General features: G+C 39.4%; 1 protein-coding gene across 1 annotated transcript; it reads left to right on the forward strand.

The window, feature by feature from the left end:
* The first annotated feature begins 5478 nt into the window (after positions 1-5478).
* lysmd4 (LysM, putative peptidoglycan-binding, domain containing 4) lies at positions 5479-11149 on the forward strand. Its single transcript, XM_050073621.1, has 3 exons — positions 5479-5611; positions 8092-8354; positions 8452-11149. Exons 2-3 carry the CDS (start codon positions 8106-8108, stop codon positions 8983-8985), a joined length of 783 nt encoding a protein of 260 aa, XP_049929578.1. The 5' UTR covers positions 5479-5611; positions 8092-8105; the 3' UTR covers positions 8986-11149.
* Positions 11150-19887: the final 8738 nt, after the last annotated feature.

Below are 19887 nucleotides of genomic sequence, written 5' to 3' on the forward strand. Positions count from 1 at the left end.
TGTAACTTTAGCTATTATTCTCACAGGGGACAGACCATGTAAGTAGCTATTTCCACAGATCGCTTACTGACACAGTTACACTTAGGAGGAGCAAATATGATGGTGAAATTACACTTTGACGCTCATCCACGGGTGCCTCCAACACAGGAAATGGTTAATAGTTAAGCTGATTTTCACCTGTTGATTTCACCACCACAACAGTAGATGGATATATCTTGCATTATCAGGCCATACTGGGCCTTAGTCACATCCCCAAAAGTAACTGTGTTTGCATGCTTTCATTGACTTTATGATATAGTGCAACAATAGGGGACAACTGTAGGGCAATCATTCTTGTGTTTGCGTTCCTTAACTTACGGGGATAGAGATTGGAAATCACAACAAGCAGAACACACAGTACCCTGCATTATGTTGTCTTGACTGTAAACAATCTCTACCAGCAACAGAAATGTAAAAGAGAAAACAAAAGCCCCTTTGCTGACAAATTACAGTTACTGCAATCTCCACGTTGTATCTCTCAACACTGTTTCACCAAGATGACTTCAAGTTCATGATATCAAAATGTACTTCAGCTGGGACAAAAAACATCCCTGATGAGAGAAAAGGGCTCTACAGTACTGACAATTACAATTTTAACAAGCATGTGGTCGCTCTTGAGTATTGTGTTGTATTAGTGTTCGACCTCCCACGTTCAGTCTCTCAGTCATTTTCATTGTCCTTGAGTCTATCACCAACGACAACAAGCGCTTGAAAAGGTTCCATTGAAAAAGTGCTTTCTTGAATATTGTGGACTGCAATTAAATTAGTCATGTGCAAAATGTTCACCAAAATTCAATAACACCTACCACTATACCAATGTCATGGTGTCTGTGCAATGACAATACAACTTACCTCATCACTTCCCTCTGAGTAGATGCGCTTTCTCCATCCTGCACTCTGCACTGTCTCCGTCCCAGACTCTGATGCCCGATGCCAACCAGTGCGTCATACTTTAATCTGTTTTGACATGTTTTTAAATTTCATTCTTTCAGTTTATATTAATAACGAAAAAGACATACCTTGCAGCAACTAATCAAGGTATCTGCCATGTTAGATAACATTACAGTCCAGTCTTTAATTCTCACCTGTACCACCTCTTCTCCCTGCTTGGCTTGGGCTGTCTCTGCATCACCTTCATTTTGCTACCGTACCTGTATTAACCACAGGTGAGTATCAATATCATATCATGCTCTGTGGGCAACAACTCACAAAACAAACACGTAAAGTCACAAATCTAAGGTTAGACCAGTTGGATCTAGATGCTGTATAAATGTGGATGATGTGGCTCAGCTCCACCAGGATGGGATCAGGGCATTTGATGATCTGATAAATCTATCCAATCCATTGTTTCCTGCAGTATATTAACTGTCCAAAATGTCCCACTGTGCTCTACTACAACAAAAGAAACACACAGCGTTTTGAGTTTTAATTACGTCAAAACACCACACTATACCATAACATACTGCAGTATACAAAATATTACAGGAAACTATCAGGGACAGCTCATGCAGGTTATTTCTATCATGTTCCAAATTGGGGCTGTACGATATGAGAAAAAAACTCACTATATTTTTTAACAAATACCTCAATATCAATATTGTGACAATATTACATGGTTCACTACTAGTGCTTTCACAAATATATTTCACAGTGAGAAAAATATAATTAAAGTACATACAGTATAGGACTTGATATCTACAGATACTCAGTATTAAAAGACTTAATTTAGGACTGGGGGCAAATATAAAGTCTTCAGGATAATATGCCTAGTCTCCACATCAGAAATTTCTAAAAATTTGGCAGGGCAAGTCCTTCATGACAGGCTGTCTACAGGTATCAGACACTTAAAGTAAATACTTTTAAGACCTTTTCAAGGTCATATTTAACAACATTTAATATCTGGTCCCATGCAAAGTTAGGTTTTAGGATTATCATTATTTGAGTGAATTTGATCTACATTTTGCCAACTGGTAAGTGCAAGTATAAAGTAAAAACACAGTATTAGGTTCAGTGGTAGGTTAAAAGATTTGTAACACCAGAAATGTGAACTTTCAGGCCTTAGGGCTTGACACATTTTGACTAAAGAATTTAATAGATGAATATAGAAAGAGTTTAATGGATTAATTTGTAATAGATAAAATGTAAATGGGCGATTAAGACCTCACAAATTCAAAGTTAAGACTTTTTACAACCTAATATTTACAAAATGAAATTTAACAGAATTTAAGACTTTATGAAGTCATCCTGCATGAACATTTATGATGGGGTTGCACTCATCTGAAAAACTCCACTTACTTAGCCTATACTAATCCCAGTGGTGTGTAATAATTTGTCTGTGTAAACTTTAAGTAGGTAACAAACCATACATTTAAGAATGCAATGCAAAGCCAAAATGCATCTGCCTTTTATGCCTTATACTTAGCAACACAACGACACAAGTACCTGCAACATAAGAAAGCAGCATCGGTATATTTTCACCGAATGTGAGCTCATGTTTTTAGCTAAACTTGTGAGTTTCAAGCTAATGCGCTACCTTGGCTAGTGTGTCTGCATGTTTGGTTTAAGCTAGCTATGACGTCACAGTTTTTGACATCACTGAAGGTAACATTTTAAGACTATGAATGATGATTGTTTTACTGACAATGAACTATCTTGCGCTGATATTAACTTTCAGTGTAACATCATAAGTTGATGCTTACCATTATCTGCTGCGCTTTGCATTGGACGCTGCTGTGTGCGGGGCGGAGTCACGTCCAGGTGTTTTCAATTATTAACTTTACAAACCGGAAGAGTACAAGAGTAGTCTGGGTTTAGGCGTTGTCTTATACAGCTTTCATATCAGACATAAACTTAAACGTGTCGCCATTTCCATGTCGTTTTCGCGTTTATAACAGGCTCCTAAAGTCACTTTTCTGTTAGCTAATGCCGCACACCTCACTGAAGGAGTAGCAGCTAGCATAACAGTCGAACTATGTACGCTCCGCGCGCTGTTCAGGGCTGACCAATCAGGTTCCTTGTAGGCAGGACGTCATGACGCAGTAAAGATGGCGCAGAAACATAAATTGATTAAAAGGAATGATAAAGAACAGACAGGCATTTTAAATACATGATTTCTATTTACAATGTTAATTCTGTCTTGCAAAGAAAATTTGAAGTGTAGGCTAAGTAATGTGTGTATTTGTGGTTCATTTGATCAGTAATGACCCTCATACATGTAACCTTTTTTGGATGTTTATTTGTGCATTTATATGTATTATAACCCCTCAAATCCAGTGTAAAAGCTGACATTTTTCATGGCTTGGACATTGGACCTTGACTCCTGGAGACAAATTGTGGCTTTCACTTGAGATTGTGGGGAAATTGTGTTGGTCCATGTTCTTCATGTGGCAAAAAAAAAAGAAGTGTATACAGGCCAGTGCAATATGGCCTGTTAAGTGCTGTAATTGAGCTGATTAACTTGTTTTTTTAAAGGAGTAGCTTATACAGTGTGGGGCTCACACATTTCCTCCTGATATAACTCATCATGTTGGTTATGTGACAGACTGCAGACTATTGTTTAAGCTTTTTGTGCATGTTGCTCATAAATGGTCTGATAGAGGAAGTTCTTAATTTCTGTGGCAGTGTTCATCGGGCAATATCTTAAGAAAAACTACCAAACTGAATTTTCCATACCTGTTAACAATAGCAAACAATAACAGAATTGGGATGAAAAATAATGCTTTGCCCCATACAAAATAACCACTCTGCATTAGTTTCATCACATAAACAGATAGGCAGCTTAAAACAGATGTTAAGAGATATAAAAGATCAATAGTCCCATCTAGTGGTCAAAGACAGCACCACCACTACCCTGACCTCTCTGAAACCTCTTTGTTTCTTTCCCTGAGGACCCAGGAACCAATATTCACTTTCTCGCATCCTCTCAGCCCAAGGCTGTGTGCAGTTGCTCTCCTCACCACCACTGGTCTGTTCTGGGAAACTAACAGAGGGATGGAGGAGAGGAGGAAAACTGACTGTGCTTAAGAGGCTGAGACAAGATGTAATGATGACTTTCTACCAACAGATGTCAGACATAGAGCAGCTTTTTGGTTATTAAATATTGATTAGCGTATGAAGTTTGAAGGAGAAAATATCCTAAATGGGAATTCTCATATTCTATTTTTATATCATACACCTCAGTTTTAAGTTGTGGGTTTCATTAAGCCCATGGAGACCAATGAAGAGAGGAAACTACATAGTGAAGATATTCTCTAAAATGTATAGGCCTATTATATGGGTACATTTTTAGTGCAGAGCTGTAAGCCATACCAGAAATTATTGCACTTAACTATCGTGTGTATTGTAGTGTGTATTGTGCACATCTTTTATGTTCTCTGAGATCTGGTGGTATCTATGTTGTACACTTTCTGTTTTGTCAAATGACTGCATTGGCAGAAAGTCAGTAAAAAACTATGGACAATCAATCATCACTCATGTGCAATATCTGTATCTGTATGTAGTGTTTGTGATATATCGACACTTGCTACATGCAATAATGTAAATTCTGCCACTCGGGCTGTCTATTTATTATTATATCTTGCTTCTGTTTTTTACTGCTCACAATCAATCACTCAGGTGCAATATCACTACTGTTATACTGTGCAATATCTATACTTCCATATGTCAATAATGTAAAATCAGCCATTCAGTCTATCTTACATTCCGCTTCTGCTTCCTTACTATACTGCGTAATGTTTTTATACTGTTCCCTTATTATATTGCTCTTTGTTGTAAGTTTCCCCGCTCTTATCTTATCATATCATTTATGTCTCATTGCTACACATCAGATATGCACAAGGTCTGAGGCCACAAACAGCACAACAGTGGCAGAATCACACACACACACACACACACACACACACACACACACACACACACACACGCAAAAGAAAATGGCTGCATTTAAACTGTCCAGAGTCACACACTGCAGATGAAAATCATGATGATAAATAATAATAATGATGATAATAATGATTATTAAGATAAGATAAGATATACTTTATTGATCCTCCAGAGGGGAAATTCAAATAAAGCAGCACATGACAAAAAGACATTAAATAGAATAAAGATAAAAGAGAAAAAAAAAAAAAATTGCTACATAAAGATGAATAAAGTGACTAAAAATGACAGACAAAGTGCTGAATAAAATAAAGTGACTATAAAATAAAGTGACTATGAAATAAAATAAAATTGCTACATAAAGATGAACAAGGTGATGATGATAATAATGATAATCGTCATCATCATAATTATCATAATTATAATTTCCCTAATTATATTTAACCTTTTTGTGGGGGTTCTTTCCAAATAAAAAATGATTGTTGTTAATGCTAGGTCACCTCCAGAGCAGCAGGTGGCGGTAGTGCATTTATTGTGTCAACTCTTTATAGAAGGAACGAAGAAGAAGCAGGCTAAACAGTAGCTAGCGAGCTAGCGCCACCAGTTGCTGTTGTAATGTTGGCGAGTCAAGCCGGGGAGGACTGTCCTGGGACGGCGGTGTCCTGCAATACTGTTGCCAAAGCATTTGGATAAGGTAATTAGACGGGGACAGCGCAGTCTGAGTTTTAAAAGTCTGTGAAACTACGTCCTCTAAGTGGTATTTATCCATGTGGTGCTAGTAAGCTAACTGTAACTGGAGCTGAAGTAAAGCAGTTTGCTGACTTGCTTTCTGCCATGATACTCCGGTGATGACATATGCTGAACGTCAAAAGTTAAAGCTAACCATTAACTGCTGTTAGCATGGTAGCTAACGTTAAAGCTGCCTTCAACTACTCCTTGTCAGCTTCGTTTATCGACAACATGATTTGTAAAGGCCTTGCTGAACTGTCAAATTTAACTGTTATAAGGGAATAAAATAACTGTTAGAAATTACTCGAGCAACGGACCTGTTGTTAACTCAGTTTGTATATAAGTACAATACATATAACTGCGTATAACACATTAGATAAGTTGAAACTTTAGTAAGTGGGGTAGTTTTTTGTGTATTTGTAGCTCAGTTAATCAGTGACGGTGGTTTTAAGGAGCTGCTGTGCGGTTAACTGTTTGCTTTGGTTCGTCCAGGCAGGTGTTAAGGTTATAACGTTAATTCAACACAGACTTCTTCTCTCAAGTGGAGCTATCGGCCTGAGAGTGAACTCTAGTGCGGTTTGGTTGTGGTGTGCAAGCCAAACAGACCGATCAGAGTCACTACGGATATACTGTACTTAGCCAGGAAAAGTGGCTCAATATCTTTACGTGGATGAGTGTTGTATTCAAAGGCAGATTAAAGGTGCGTTAGGTCAGGGTTTGAGAATGGTGTCACTTGTCATCATGGGGTGCAGTAGATTAATGACTAACAATACAGACTGAGACACACTGTAGGGGCTAACAGGGCAAAACATCATCTCACATGACAGCTGGGCTTCCGTAGGAATTCTGTGTTAAACAGATTTTTCAGTTGCTGGACTTAACATTCAACAACTTATGCAGATACGATAACTGTGCCAATACTGAAACACTTGGAAATACCTCATATTCCTTTTTTCTTCATTTAATAAATGAATTGATGATGTGTTCACATTTTAAAGCGTTTGTCAGCTACACAGTCACCTTAAACTAGATTATATTACAAGCATGGGAGATTTTAAAACAGGATTAAGGACTATGTGATCACCAAATACTATGTTCTAATACCATTTTTTCCTTTCCCATACTGATTCTGATACCTGGTGTGTAATTCAAAGTACCATTCAAATACCATTTCCTTTAAATAAATCGGCACGTCATTGTTATCGGCCTATATTGGCATTAAAATGAACTACCAGAATCTACCAATATGCTGATAATATCGGTACATCATCAGTGTCGGTTGATATCGGCTTTAAAATGAACTATCAGAATCGGCCTCTTATTTTGAACAATGAATGAATTTTATGATGTTAATTCCACTACAGAAGAGACTTGATGATTACTAAATGTAGGTGGGGAAAAAAGTGGATGTGTCTATATTGTGCATCTCTAAATAAACGGCTGTATGCATGCGAAAGGATCGCTGTCATTGTTATTGCAAAACTCAAGTTAAACCCTTTGTAAAACACGGACAAATGCATACAGAGAATGAATGCTGTCAACAGGGTTTTCCCACACATAAATTTATTTGTGGCGGCCTGCCACAATGTCTTCTATTTTTGGAGCTGGACTGTTCAGTATGTGCGCTGTTGGAGTGCTGTTTGGTTACTCATCGTGCCACGCTCAGAGCGCAGACCGCAGAGCGTAGGATTCTCTGGGCACAGACAGAGCAGCAGAGCGCCAGGCACAGTGAAAGTGAAGCTCAGTGAAAGTTCATTGTGCTGGTTCTAAAAAATTTGCTTTCACTTTCCACTTGTTAAAATGGCAAACATTATACTATTTATCAGAAGTCAGCTCTTTGTCACAGCTGTAAAGCAGTAGTTGCCAGTAGCTGCACAGTACAACTGGCTGTGTAGGCTACTGTTTTAGAGCTGTGAAGAAGAATTGATTTCTGGCAAAACTACTGTTTTATCCGGTTGTGAAACTAAAGTTTATTAATAAATTACATTGTATTGGATTTTTGCATAGATTCATATGCCCACCAATACCCAGTCCAGCATTTTAGGCAGTATCAGAGGCAATTCGGACACTGGTATCAGAATAGCTCTACTAAATGCATGTGACAGTGACTGAACGCTGCTACTTGAATTGTTTGTTGTACTCTGGCTGTTGCTTGTTTCCTGTATGCAAAATTTTTATGCTGCTTAATGTTTTGCTGTTGTGTTTTTAGTCTTTTCCTTTATGTGAAACTCTATATGCTGCAGGACTCCTTGCAAAAGACATTTGAATCTCAATAGGAGTATTCCTGGTTATTCCAGTTACACAAGGCAGTGAGGCGGGGCCAGCTAGCAGCATGCATAAATTAGTCTAACTATTACAAATATATATCTAAGTTGGGAATAAAAGTTTATAAAGGTTTTTAATTATATCCATCCTTTAACGTTGGACTTGGGACATTCCTTACAGACTGGTGCTTCATTATGCGGCGGGGGGAGCACGTTTCACGGGCTTTCCAGGCCCCGGTGGACGTCCATGCCAGTGCAGATGGCCAGGTTTACATGTTCAACAGGAGGCCCAATGAGTCCTCAGATGATGAGGAGCTCAACGTCATGGAGATGAGGCCACGCATTTACCAGGAGCAGGACAGACTGAGGAACGTTCAGCTGCTGGAGCGGGATGTGGTAGATGGCGACAACCTCAACAAGCTCGCACTGCAGTATGGCTGCAAGGTAAAGATTACGGATAGTTTGATTTCTGGAGTTGATCTCTTCAGTGGCATATTAGATGTTTGCATTCATTCAGCTTCGGTCCAATTTCTGTCAACAGGTGGCAGATATAAAGCGGGTGAACAATCTTCTGAAGGAACAGGATTTATTTGCACTTAAATCCATCAAAATACCCGTTCAGAAACACAGCTTTTTAACTGAGAGGTACACAGACCTCAGAGACCCTGAAGAAGAAATGCCGCGTTCATCCACTACACCAGCGAAGCCTCCGGATCGAGCCAGAGCCCAGCCACATCTGCAGGAGGTCACGGACTTTCTAATGGAGGTGGACCAAGATATTGAGAAACTGATTCAGACTACAAATGATCAGGATGACGATCTCTTGGATAACCCGGAGAAACAGCAGAGGTTTGGTCTCAAAGGACAGCCCCTGAGCAGTCACGGTGCAGACTGGGGCATCCAGTGGTGGAACGCCGTGGTCGCCATGCTCCTGATCGGCATCGTCCTGCCTTTATTTTATGTAATTTATTTCAAAACAAAAGATAGTGAAGTAGTTTCACCAACAAATGGTAGCAGTGCTTTTAGTCAGTCATCCACAACCTCTTCAAACTCCTCAGAAACAAGTACAAGTTGACCTGAGCGGTGTCAAGAACCAGGATAGTACAGAGTCAGATCATTTTTAAGACTGTGGGGGTAGATGGGTTCAGAAGTAGGTGACAATCAAGATAAAGCCAAATCTTTTAACATTTTACCTCGTGCAACACCAGCATGTATCAGTGAATTTTACCTTTTAATTTATACGATAACTGTGACACTTGAGGCAGATACTTCAGTGGTTGTCTTGAAGTGAGGGCTGCACACTGATCTGATTTTTGTGACAGTGTAGGACACCAGCGATTCATCAGACAGCCATCAAAAAGTTCTGTTTCCTGAAATATCACTCTTGATACCATTGATCCTTTGGCTTTAAAACTTAAAAATTATTGTTCCTCAGGTGCTTTAAATCTGAGGTTTGGTGCTGCAGGAATGAGTCCTAAAAGGATTTTAGCACTTGTGGTTCCCTCGTCTGAAAGTTAATGGGTTTTTGGTTAGATGATTGAAACAATATGTGGTTAACAGAAGCTTAAGAGATTTTTACATTTATTAATATGTCCGTAAATAATCCACTTGTTGTTAAGGTCATGTGACCGTGGTGTAGTTTGTTTATAGCAGATTTCATTTACCCTTCAAAAATCATGAAAGAGGAGTTCATCTGTGCCTCTTACTGAACATAATGTGTAAGTATCATAAACTTTTTTTTGCCACAGAGCTTATTTTCAGCAATAATCCAAAATCGACTAAAAAAAAATCTCATTGGATTTTTGTCAAGGGAACAAGGGCGATGTTAACTTCAAGGCTGCCCTACAAATAAACGTCATTCCTGCAGCACAGAAAATACTTTGTCTGAGACAAAAACATCTGTTGTGTGGTCTTTATCAAAGGGCTGGGCACAAAATCAAATATCATGGTAGTCCTGAACAAATACCTCTATCGATATTTTGACTATTGTAGGGTTGACTCTTGGTGCTTTCACAAAGATATTACACAATGATGCAGTGACTAAGTGGGTAAAGGCAAATAAAAGAACAGTCTGGTAAGGTCATAAAATCATGTCACATTACTGAAATGCAGCCTTTAAAATCAGGAGAATACAGCACTCAATATCCAAAATCTAAGACGATATCTAGTCTCATATCATGATAACTATAATATATCAATCAAATGCTCAGCCTTAGTTTATCACTATCAGTGCCTGTTGTCAGTATCAACACATCAAGTGTCACCATATCAGTGTCACATTTGGGGTAATCTTGATATCTGTCCCACTACAGTAATATATTCATAAACTTTAGCCTTACAATGACAAACTGGAAGAAAACTGCGTGAGGTTTAGCTGTGTTTAACATGGGTTTGAGCATTAATGGTGTGCCTTGTTTGACTTAACTTATCTGTGGCTGTGTCCTCATGCCTCCTCTCTGGGTCTGAATACAGTGCCAAACTTGTAAATTATATTTACTTGGTGCAATATACTTTATCTTTTTAGCCTGAGTGTGTTCATTTGACACTTTGCAATCTTAAAAATGTAAGGTTTTGCATTTTTAAAATGACATGTAGTCCCCTGACTTAACTATGGGATATTAAAAAGCGCCTTAAACCTTTGTCAGGTTTACGTAGTGCTGCACACTCAATCTTAACATTGTTTGATGGGTATTTAAGTCCACCATGAGCAGGTGGTGAAGTTACACGGCTTGTCCAAAGCACTTTTTAAAGTCTAAGTATTTTAATTATTTAATAAAACTGGAAAAGTTATTCTGTTGTCTATTTAAAAAAAAAAAAAAAGTCAATTTATATAAACGTTTTTATTCATCTTCATATTTGACAACAAACTTTGTAGCATGAAAGTGTCTCTAAAATATTCTGACAGTTTGGGACCTGTGATTTTTCTCATCTTCATTGTCTTATACTTGTGGATTGAGGTTATACACAAACACAATGTGCTGGGATAAGACTTTTCATCACTGACGGCTACGGTTACAGCAGTCGACCGTATACTATGGTGTGAAAATTGACGGTTATCATACTGTGTACATTTGCTCATCTATGGTATTGAAAGAAAAAATGCATCTGGATGGAGACTCGCCTGCACATGCACATCTTTTTTCCTCCTCGACTGCCTGGCAGACTTTTTACACATAAATCATTGGGGGAAAATGATTTTTAAGCTTCAGTTATAATAAAGCATTTGTTCAAGCAAAAAACTCTTTTGTTTTCATTCATTAACCCTTTAAAACCTGAGTGAATCGGCTTGATTTCTTTCACACAAAAAAACATGGGAAGAAGACAATGAAAGAAGAAATGACCCAAAAAATTACACTACTCTACTAACAAATAAGTAGATGAACTGGAAAGTGCTTTAAAATTTATAATAATTCTGCAACATGATTTTAAGACATAATAAATATAGTTTTCCCAAGATTGTTTTCCTTTTTCTTTAGTTATTTTTAATTTTTTTTAATTTATTATTATTATTATTTGTTTGCAATTTGTGGGACATGTCTAATCTTGCCTTTTTTCCCGATGTTTTTGAAATAAATCACACCAATGCGCTCAGGGCTCAAAGGTTTAATTTCTTGGGAGAGGTGTCTGAAAGCAGCAGAAAAGTGATGTCGCTCCAGGTTTTAAATAGACTCACAAGTCAGTCTTTAGACGCTTTAGAAGGCAGAGATCTCTGATTGTCTGGTGGCGAGACTAGGTTTTAAAGGCTTAAAGGGTCACTGTAACTGATGATAATAACAATAACTGTGTAATACTGTATACCATGAAACCGTTTTATTTTCTGAGACAGTGATAATTTGCAACCCCACGGACAGCAAATATATATATGAGTACAGTGTAGAGCTGGAGTATGTATTTTGGCAGTATACCTTTATAATAGTTTTGATGAGTTGCAGTACCCACAGCTACCAAAAGATGGCAGCATTCACAAACTTTCTGTGGTGTTTTTGGGGGAATGGAGTGAGACAATTTTACTACATGACATCTTCTGATCAAGACTAAATGTCGGCTGATTAAATGGTTTGATACACTGATTTTGGATTAAATTATAGTCAAGGCAGTTAGTTTATAATGATGATAAACAAAACCTGTGCAGCAGCAACACCTCTAAGCTGATAAAGTGTAGTGTAGTAACTAAACATATCAGTATCTAATTATAGCACCTTATATGTACTGTATATGTTGGCTATTTGGACATATTTTGTCTTTGTATTTCCAGGGAAGTATAAAGTATACAAACACAGTATGTAAGGAATAACTGCAGTGTGTTTCAGGGATTTAGACAGATTTGCTGCAGAGTTAAATGACCCAAACACCATACAAAGGTTTTAGAGCGATGCCAGTTCTCCAAGTCTTGTTTGCTTTGGCATCGACAGAAAGCCGGTCTCTCTAACTTGTTAGCCATCAAATCTGTCGACCATGTTTACTCTTTGAAGTGAGAAAGTGAACTGAAATGTTGACATGTATTTACAGATCTAAGAAGATGCAACTTGAACACCCTCGATCACCACAGACAGCGTGAACAGTTGTGTTTATGAATACACAGATAAAACAAAAGACAGTGTAGAAGTGAAATATGATTTCAGTCAGTAACACAACCAGCAGGATGTGAAGGGCCCTAAGGCAAAATGTGTTGTTTAGCTCTCCCTGTGTGTGCAGGAGTCAAAGCACCAGGTCAGCACCAGAGCAGAGCTGCTAAAGCTAATAGGAAATTCAGTTTCTGGCCCACGGACGCTCGTTGTGATGGGGTCTGAACCTGGGTATTCTGGGTGAGAGATAGCATTTCCAAACACTGCTGTTCAAACAATTTGTGCGTTTCAAAGCCAAAAAACACACATCCTGAAGCGACATGTTGAGCTGCTCGAACGAGAAGTCTGTGAACGTGTAAAAATTTGTGAAGATGCACGTTTAAGTCCTCGACATCAAACAGTAGTCCTATAGCACACAAGTGAGAAGGGAAACCAAGCTTTATTAGTATTTTCTGAGACTCTATAACAAAAGTTTAGCTCTATTGCTGCAGAGGCTCTATGCCTTTTCTTATTCCATGACCTGAGACCCTCATCTCATAACTGCAGCTCACGAACCCTGCTCTGATGTAGCTCCAGGCCGCAAAGCTCTGGCGTGCGGCCAGCTCCCAGGCTGAGTCTTATCCTACTGTTGATACATGGGCCTCCCCCCCCAACCCCCTTTTTTCTTTTACCTCCAACCTGGACACTTCTGCTCCCTGCCTTTCTTTATTTGATGAAATCCATATCAAGTCTGCTCCTGTAGAGAACAGATGTACTAAATATAATCAGATTCCTCTGCAGTCCAAATATGGTGTGTCTGATTAGTGTTTAACAGCACATGAGAGTGAGGGGAAAGGTTTGGATGGCATGTTGTCAGAGGAAATCTGCCTATACAGTATAAAATGTCAGGTTATTTTATACAACTGTAATACATTAAGTTTTGTTTGTATTTTTAAGTTGAAAATAAATGACCTAGTGCATGGGTGTGTTTTGGGGGTGGTGGCACAGACAGGCTGCACATTTTTTGGGGTAGAGCGTGCTCTTCTGGAGGTCGTGGCTGAAGCAGAGGGGGCTTTCCCCCCCTGCTGAACAAAGCACAAGCATCCACACAGCACTGGGTGGAGGGTGCACACAGTGAAAAAGATTCACGAGCAACCCGGAGCTCTGCAGCTTTAAGAAGTTTGCACACTTGAGCAGCTGGCAGCGGGCCACTTGGCCAACATAAACAGCCCTAATCCTTTTTCCAAGGAGCTTTCAACACTCATCTCTCTGGCACATCGGCCACTGACTCACTCTCTCTCTCCCTGACATTCCTGGCTGTTTGGAGTTCTGCGGGGCCGTCACCAGGAGGCACTGTGGCCCTTGCAATGTTTAAACGCTGCCGGGTTTATGCTGTTGATCATTATTCACTGCTAAGGTATGTGCCTTCCTTTGATTTTCCCCTGAAGCGAAACAGGTCTCAGTTTTCACTCTTTCTTGGTGGGAATGGGAGGTTTGGTTTCACGATGTCATGTTGACCCGAAGCCCACAGAGGTACGGGGTTGTTCATACAACTGGTGCTGACAAGAAGTAAACTGGGAACTTTCATATGGTTTCTATTCCTCAACCTCCAGACACTTTTAATCACATCAGCTTTTTGGTGAGAGGTTAACAGTAGTTACTTTGAGCTTGTCTCCACTTTTAGCACCAAATAAAACTCAAAGATAAGAATTAAAACTCAATAATTCAGTCCAACAAAAACACAGAATGCATTTCTTGAATAAAAAACATATTATCTAAGAGTTATAAACATAAACACACACTATAGGATTTCTGTGAGGGACTCTCTGAGGTCTGTTTCAATGGGGGCAGGGAGATCCAGGGTTTTGATTTCCTCAGCTCCCGGGGGGATTTGGGAGACACAGGGTAATTTGTAGTGAAATTTCCAGCACAGTTTGTTTTGCAGGTGGCTGAGAACGAAGGCAGGGCGTGGTGGGGAATGAGAGAAGCAATTTGCTGTCTGTGGGCTGTGAATGTGTGTATTGTTGCACAGCAGTAGGTTTAGTGTTGTGCCGGTATGTGCTGTGGTCAGGGCTGGACTCGTGGAAGGGAGGCAGCAGGAGATACTCATCAGACAAACCAAAGGGATTTAAATAAAATACATTTTTCATTTGGTGAGATAAGCAGTTTTTTAAAAGCAATGCTAAAGTTATCAAAGTAACTGCGAAAAAATAAGTTGCTCTTGACTGTTTATGCATGAAAAACTCCTAGTCTGACATAGGAGTGAAGAAAGCAGAGGGGAAAAACTTTCAATCTGTGAGAGAGGTCACATGACAAAGCAATATGAGTGTGTATTCGAAGGTTCTCGCCAGAAGACATTTCAGTCTCACATGCTTCGGAGTGGATTCAATTAAAAACTCTCCTCTTTGAATCCCCGGCCAGAATTTCAATGTATAAATCCATGCCAGATGTTCCAGCGCCACTTGAGGAACACACAAGGTGTCAAGGAAAGAGCTAAGGCTGTTTAATTTGTTTTTATCAGCATTATCTTCAGTCTTATGAGAAACATGAATCTGTGCTCTAAAACAAATCCACCAGAGAAAACAGAAAATATGCCACCAAGAAACACTTGACCAGCCCTAAATGTAGACTTTGGCACTGACTGAGAATGCATAATATATAGTATGCATGCTGTATGTTATCCCTTAAGTCTGGTTGTGTAAGTCAGGGATCATCTGGAGACACAGCTGGCCGGAGAATGTGATGTTCTGTCAGTCATGTTCCTGCAGGGGCGGCTGTTTTTCTTTCGCCCCCGCTGTGGAGGAACCAATTGTGCAGCACCTGTTTTACATTCCAGCCGAGGTTTGAGGGGTCTTCACCCGAGGGACGCTTCTGCTCAATCTACCCGCACAGAGTATATGAAGAGAGAGAACGTTATATAGTCTGTCGTTATTGTTGTCTCCTGAATTCTTGTGACAACTCCAAGACGTTAGTATGTATGGGCTGCACTGACCGCGCAATAAACATCTTTACAGGGTGTTTATGCACTCTATATAATTATATCTATATATTATATATGGTGTAATAATTCATGGAAGAGTGACAGTCAACTATACGTTACATTTAGCATGAGAACATTGTGGGAACAACATGATATGTTCTTCTGTAGTCATACTGCACCTCAACTTTAAATAGTGAAAGAAGAGAACAGTTTAAACGCTCAAGATTTAAATTATTGTAGCTAATTTAAACATTTAATCATGAATAAATGTTTTGCTAAAAGAATTAAGTGAAAATAAGATGGTATCATACAAAAGATGCAATTCTATTTTTTTTTTTTTTTGTCTCTTTAATCCCTTCTCAAGTCTCCCCAACATATGGTGTTTTTATGTACATTTAATCTCTCCTAAAAGTTCCTAAATTGTGAAAAATTTGAACAGCAGGAGAAATTATTTTGCTTTGTAAAATGCTGCCAAAAAATATAGTACAAAAAAAAAGTAGCAGAGGACCTCTATTTGGATAAGTCATGTACACTATAAACTGATGCAAAGGGCACAAAAGTGTGCATAAAAATTCACCAGAGTGTAGGAAATCATGTGTTTCATGCTCAACATTATCTGGTGGAGGACCCGCAATCCCTCCATATCATGTGTTCCTCCCCAAATGTTGAAACGAAACCTACACCCCTGGGGAGCTATGAAGCAGGATGAACCTACTTTATAAATAGATAAGGGGGAACTGGTCAAATCTGGCAAGGCAACTGAGAAAATGGTGCTTCTTCTTGCATCCAGAACACTGACATCATCTGCTGCTGGTTTACTGGAGGTTCACAGCAACATTCGGAAGAAGATACGTCATGCAGCCTTTGTCAATGATGCCCCAAAGCTATGGAACACACTACCTATAGATATCAGAGAAGCTAGTTTGCTAAATAGTTTTAAACAAAAGCTAAAAATGTATCTGTTTGCTTTAGCCTTTAAGTAGCTCTGACGTTACTGATACAGGTCTGAAACTCTTTCTTTTTACGCTTCACGCTGCTGCAACTCTCTTAAAATCTTACTTGATTTTATGATTTATAGTTTTACAACTGTATGATTTTATGAATCAGTTAATCCATTTTTTAAAATGGTTTTAAATGTCCCTTTATATTGGATTGCCTTGTCTGTTTTATGTCCATTATGTCTATTTTCATGTAAAGCACTCACTGCTTACACTGCCCTTACTGTGAAGCACTTTACGCTGCATTTCTTGTATAAAAGATGCTATATAAATAAAGTTTATTATTATTATTATTATTATTATTATTCAAAAAAGTGACTGAAAGCAGCTAACACATTAGCCTCCATTGTAGCATATCCTGTAGACATCTGCAGGTCTCCTCAAAATGATCCATGCTTCTCAACCCCCATTCCTATGTGAACTCTGATACTGTGAGACATTACTGAGAATTCACTGAAATATTGGTTGTAATGACATGTTGATCTTTAGGACTGCTTTGATGCAATCATTACTGTGTTTTCTATTAAAAAAATATATAGAAATCCCTTTATAAGAGATGCCATTAGGCCTTTCAGCAGGTTAGTAAATGCCTGTATGTGAGTAATTCACGCTCATACAAAGATGACGCATTAATGTTTCGAAATTGCCAGCTTCTTTTCATTATCTCTACAGCTGTACTAGTTCATATTCCCTTTGTGTTTTTACTCGTCTATATTTATTGTGCTCACGTTCTTTGTTTTTTTGTCCAGCTGTGTTTCATTTTCTCACGCAGTGACCAAAATAGTACGACTGATGTACCCAGAAAATAGCACTCAGTACCAGAACACAACTTACTCCTTTATCAGTGCTGTAGTTTTACTTCAATTTTTTGTTATGTTGTGAGAAACATTAAACACTGTGTACATTTAAATCCTCTGTCAATGCTGTTTAACATGGCATCTGAGAGAAAAGCTGTAAATTAGCTCGAATTTTTGCACAACTACTTCAAGGATTCAAAGTCAGATTTTTATTCCTGCGTTTTAACAACTAAGATAACAGTTCCCAAAGTCTAACTCTATCTTATCTTAAGTGGTGTTGCCGAGATCATAAACTCTCTCGTATAAACTTGCACTCCATTGTGTCCTTGTTGGCTGCAGAGGACAATGTAAAATGTTGGCAGGAAGAGAGAATCCACTGAGACAGGCATGGATGAAGAGAGGATAATGGGTTGGACATGCTTCTCCAAATCACTGGACGCAACTCAACTGAGCACCTGCTTGGCTCCAAGAGGCACAACAAGACATAAACACAAGGCTCAATATGGGCTCTCAGTCCTTTGGTACTTTGGTACAGTACACCTGCAATGCTGATGAAATTAACCCCTTATCTGCAACCTCTGGACATTTTCCTCAGGAGTGACCCTCACCTCACTTGCACAAACAAAGACTTTACAGTTTGTTGGGAACCATGAAACCAGAAATGAGTCGACACAATGTAGCTAGAGATGACGATTAACCGATGCGCCGATGAATCTATTACAAACATTCAAATTAATCATGAGGTTTTTACAAGAGGTAATTAGGTGCAAATTGAAAAGATACTGAGTGAATTAAGATTTTCATTTCCTCCTCTCTTATCCTTCTCTTCCACCTGCTTGCAGATGCCAAATTTAACACTTAAAAACTCACTGGTTTGTGAATAACTGGCCAAAGAAACCATTTTCCCTTTCTATTTTCTGCCTTTAAGACATTTTCAAGGCCTCAACACAAAACCAGGCCTCTGGATCTGAGCTGGGAGAAGTGTGTGTGTGTGTGTGTTTGTGCGAAACAGCTGTGTCAGACCAGGTGCAGTCTGCTCAGTGCTCCAGTCTCTGGATGGTTTTCTAACTGGAACTGGAATGCCCCCTCACACTGGTGGGGGATTCCTGGTATTAAAAGATATTTGTAGTTCTGTGGTTTTAGTGAACACAATGACTTTTTGGGGGGTTTTGGCAAAATAAAAAGGGAGGATAATGCCTGTTAACGATATGGCAACCCTCCTCTGAAATCACACCAAGTGCACTGTCAACAACAACTGGAACAATGTCATGGACGTACAGTATGAAAACACAATATAACTGTAATTATGCCCGGAGACAAACACCACCCCAGCTGCGAGCCCAATACGGCGATTTGTTTGGAGGATGACATGGGTAATGAGAACCACTTGCTGCTGGACTCCATAAATTCTGTCAGGGGTTTGGAGGTTGCAGGGCTCACTACTCTGCTCATCCCTCTGAAGTACTTGAAAAACATTCATTGCATGTCACGCTGAGAGATGCCGAATTTCCTGCCATTCCCAGATGTTCCCGTGCAGATGTTCTCAGAGGAGGCTTTCAAAGGAGAAGTTATTTGCTTGCGAAAGCTGAGCTCATGTTTGCCGTTGCTCACACGTCCACGCAAAAGTTGCTCAGAAGTTGCGTTTGCGAGTCGTGTCTGTGACACATCAAAGACTACAGAATGCCAAAATGCCACATGACATGAATAGAGTGGTAGATAGACCTTAACGTTGACATTTTTCTACTTTCATTTCAATGTGATTTTTAATGTGTGTGATCAAGTTTCAGAGTACAACATTGATTTACAGTTGTTTTACTGGATGTCATGTTTTAGTTTGTCTCCACTGTCGGCCATTACAAGACTTATCTTATCCCACAGCTGCATTATACACCTTATTGACACAACCAAGTGGCAGACAGGGACCGTCAAGCGAAGCGTGGTGGGGTCAAACAAAGTTGATAAAAACATGCTAGAGGACTTGGTCAACAAAGAGAATGGACACATGGAACAAGCATCTATCTTTCATCACGGGGCTCACAAAGCTGCCATACATGGGGGAGTACTTGTCAGCCCGTTCCCTCCGGCGAGTGGCTCCTGATCCAAGGCCAGATAACGACACAGCCACAGGCTGAACACTGGATTGTAACCTTGAAGATTATTTGGCATCGGGGAGACACAAAAACTGGCTGTGGAAGGACTGATGTGAGACCTTTCAATTCACAATGAAGCTCACAATGACAAGCTACCCAGAATCCCAGTCTTTATTCTGTTGTGCTGTATTGATGCGGACGTGAGAGATGTAAACTGGTCAGTGTGTTTGCGTGTGCACAGTCGGGTTGATTGGTCATTAATTGTGCTTGCAGTTTAGCCGATCTTTCAGCAGATTAAAACAATCGAAGCCAGTGTATAAACTGAGGGCAGTGGGTTTAGTTTTGTGTGTTTTTCTCTGAGCGAAATGGAAAAATTAAAAGTGCAGGAAAACAACAGAAAAACCAGGGGTCAAGCAGGGTCCAGCAAAGGGTGTGCAGATCAGTTGCTAATCTCTTACTATAGCTGTCCAAATCTAACTCTGGCTTTACTGTGGTCAGTGCTCTGTTGATATGAGTCAGAGGAGAGCATCACTGGCTTATATTGATCTCTTTATCGGGTCTTCTGACA

This window comes from Epinephelus moara, chromosome 20 (genome assembly GCF_006386435.1).
Source record: "Epinephelus moara isolate mb chromosome 20, YSFRI_EMoa_1.0, whole genome shotgun sequence".
NCBI classification, from domain to species: domain Eukaryota; kingdom Metazoa; phylum Chordata; class Actinopteri; order Perciformes; family Serranidae; genus Epinephelus; species Epinephelus moara.

What these genes read in the sequence shown, in the direction of transcription:
- lysmd4 (XM_050073621.1), top strand. Translation starts at nt 8,106, where the DNA reads ATGCGGCGGGGGGAGCACGTTTCACGGGCTTTCCAGGCCCCGGTGGAC. An exon ending in CACTGCAGTATGGCTGCAAG is followed by an intron (nt 8,355 to 8,451) that starts GTAAAGATTACG and finishes TTCTGTCAACAG; the next exon opens with GTGGCAGATATAAAGCGGGT.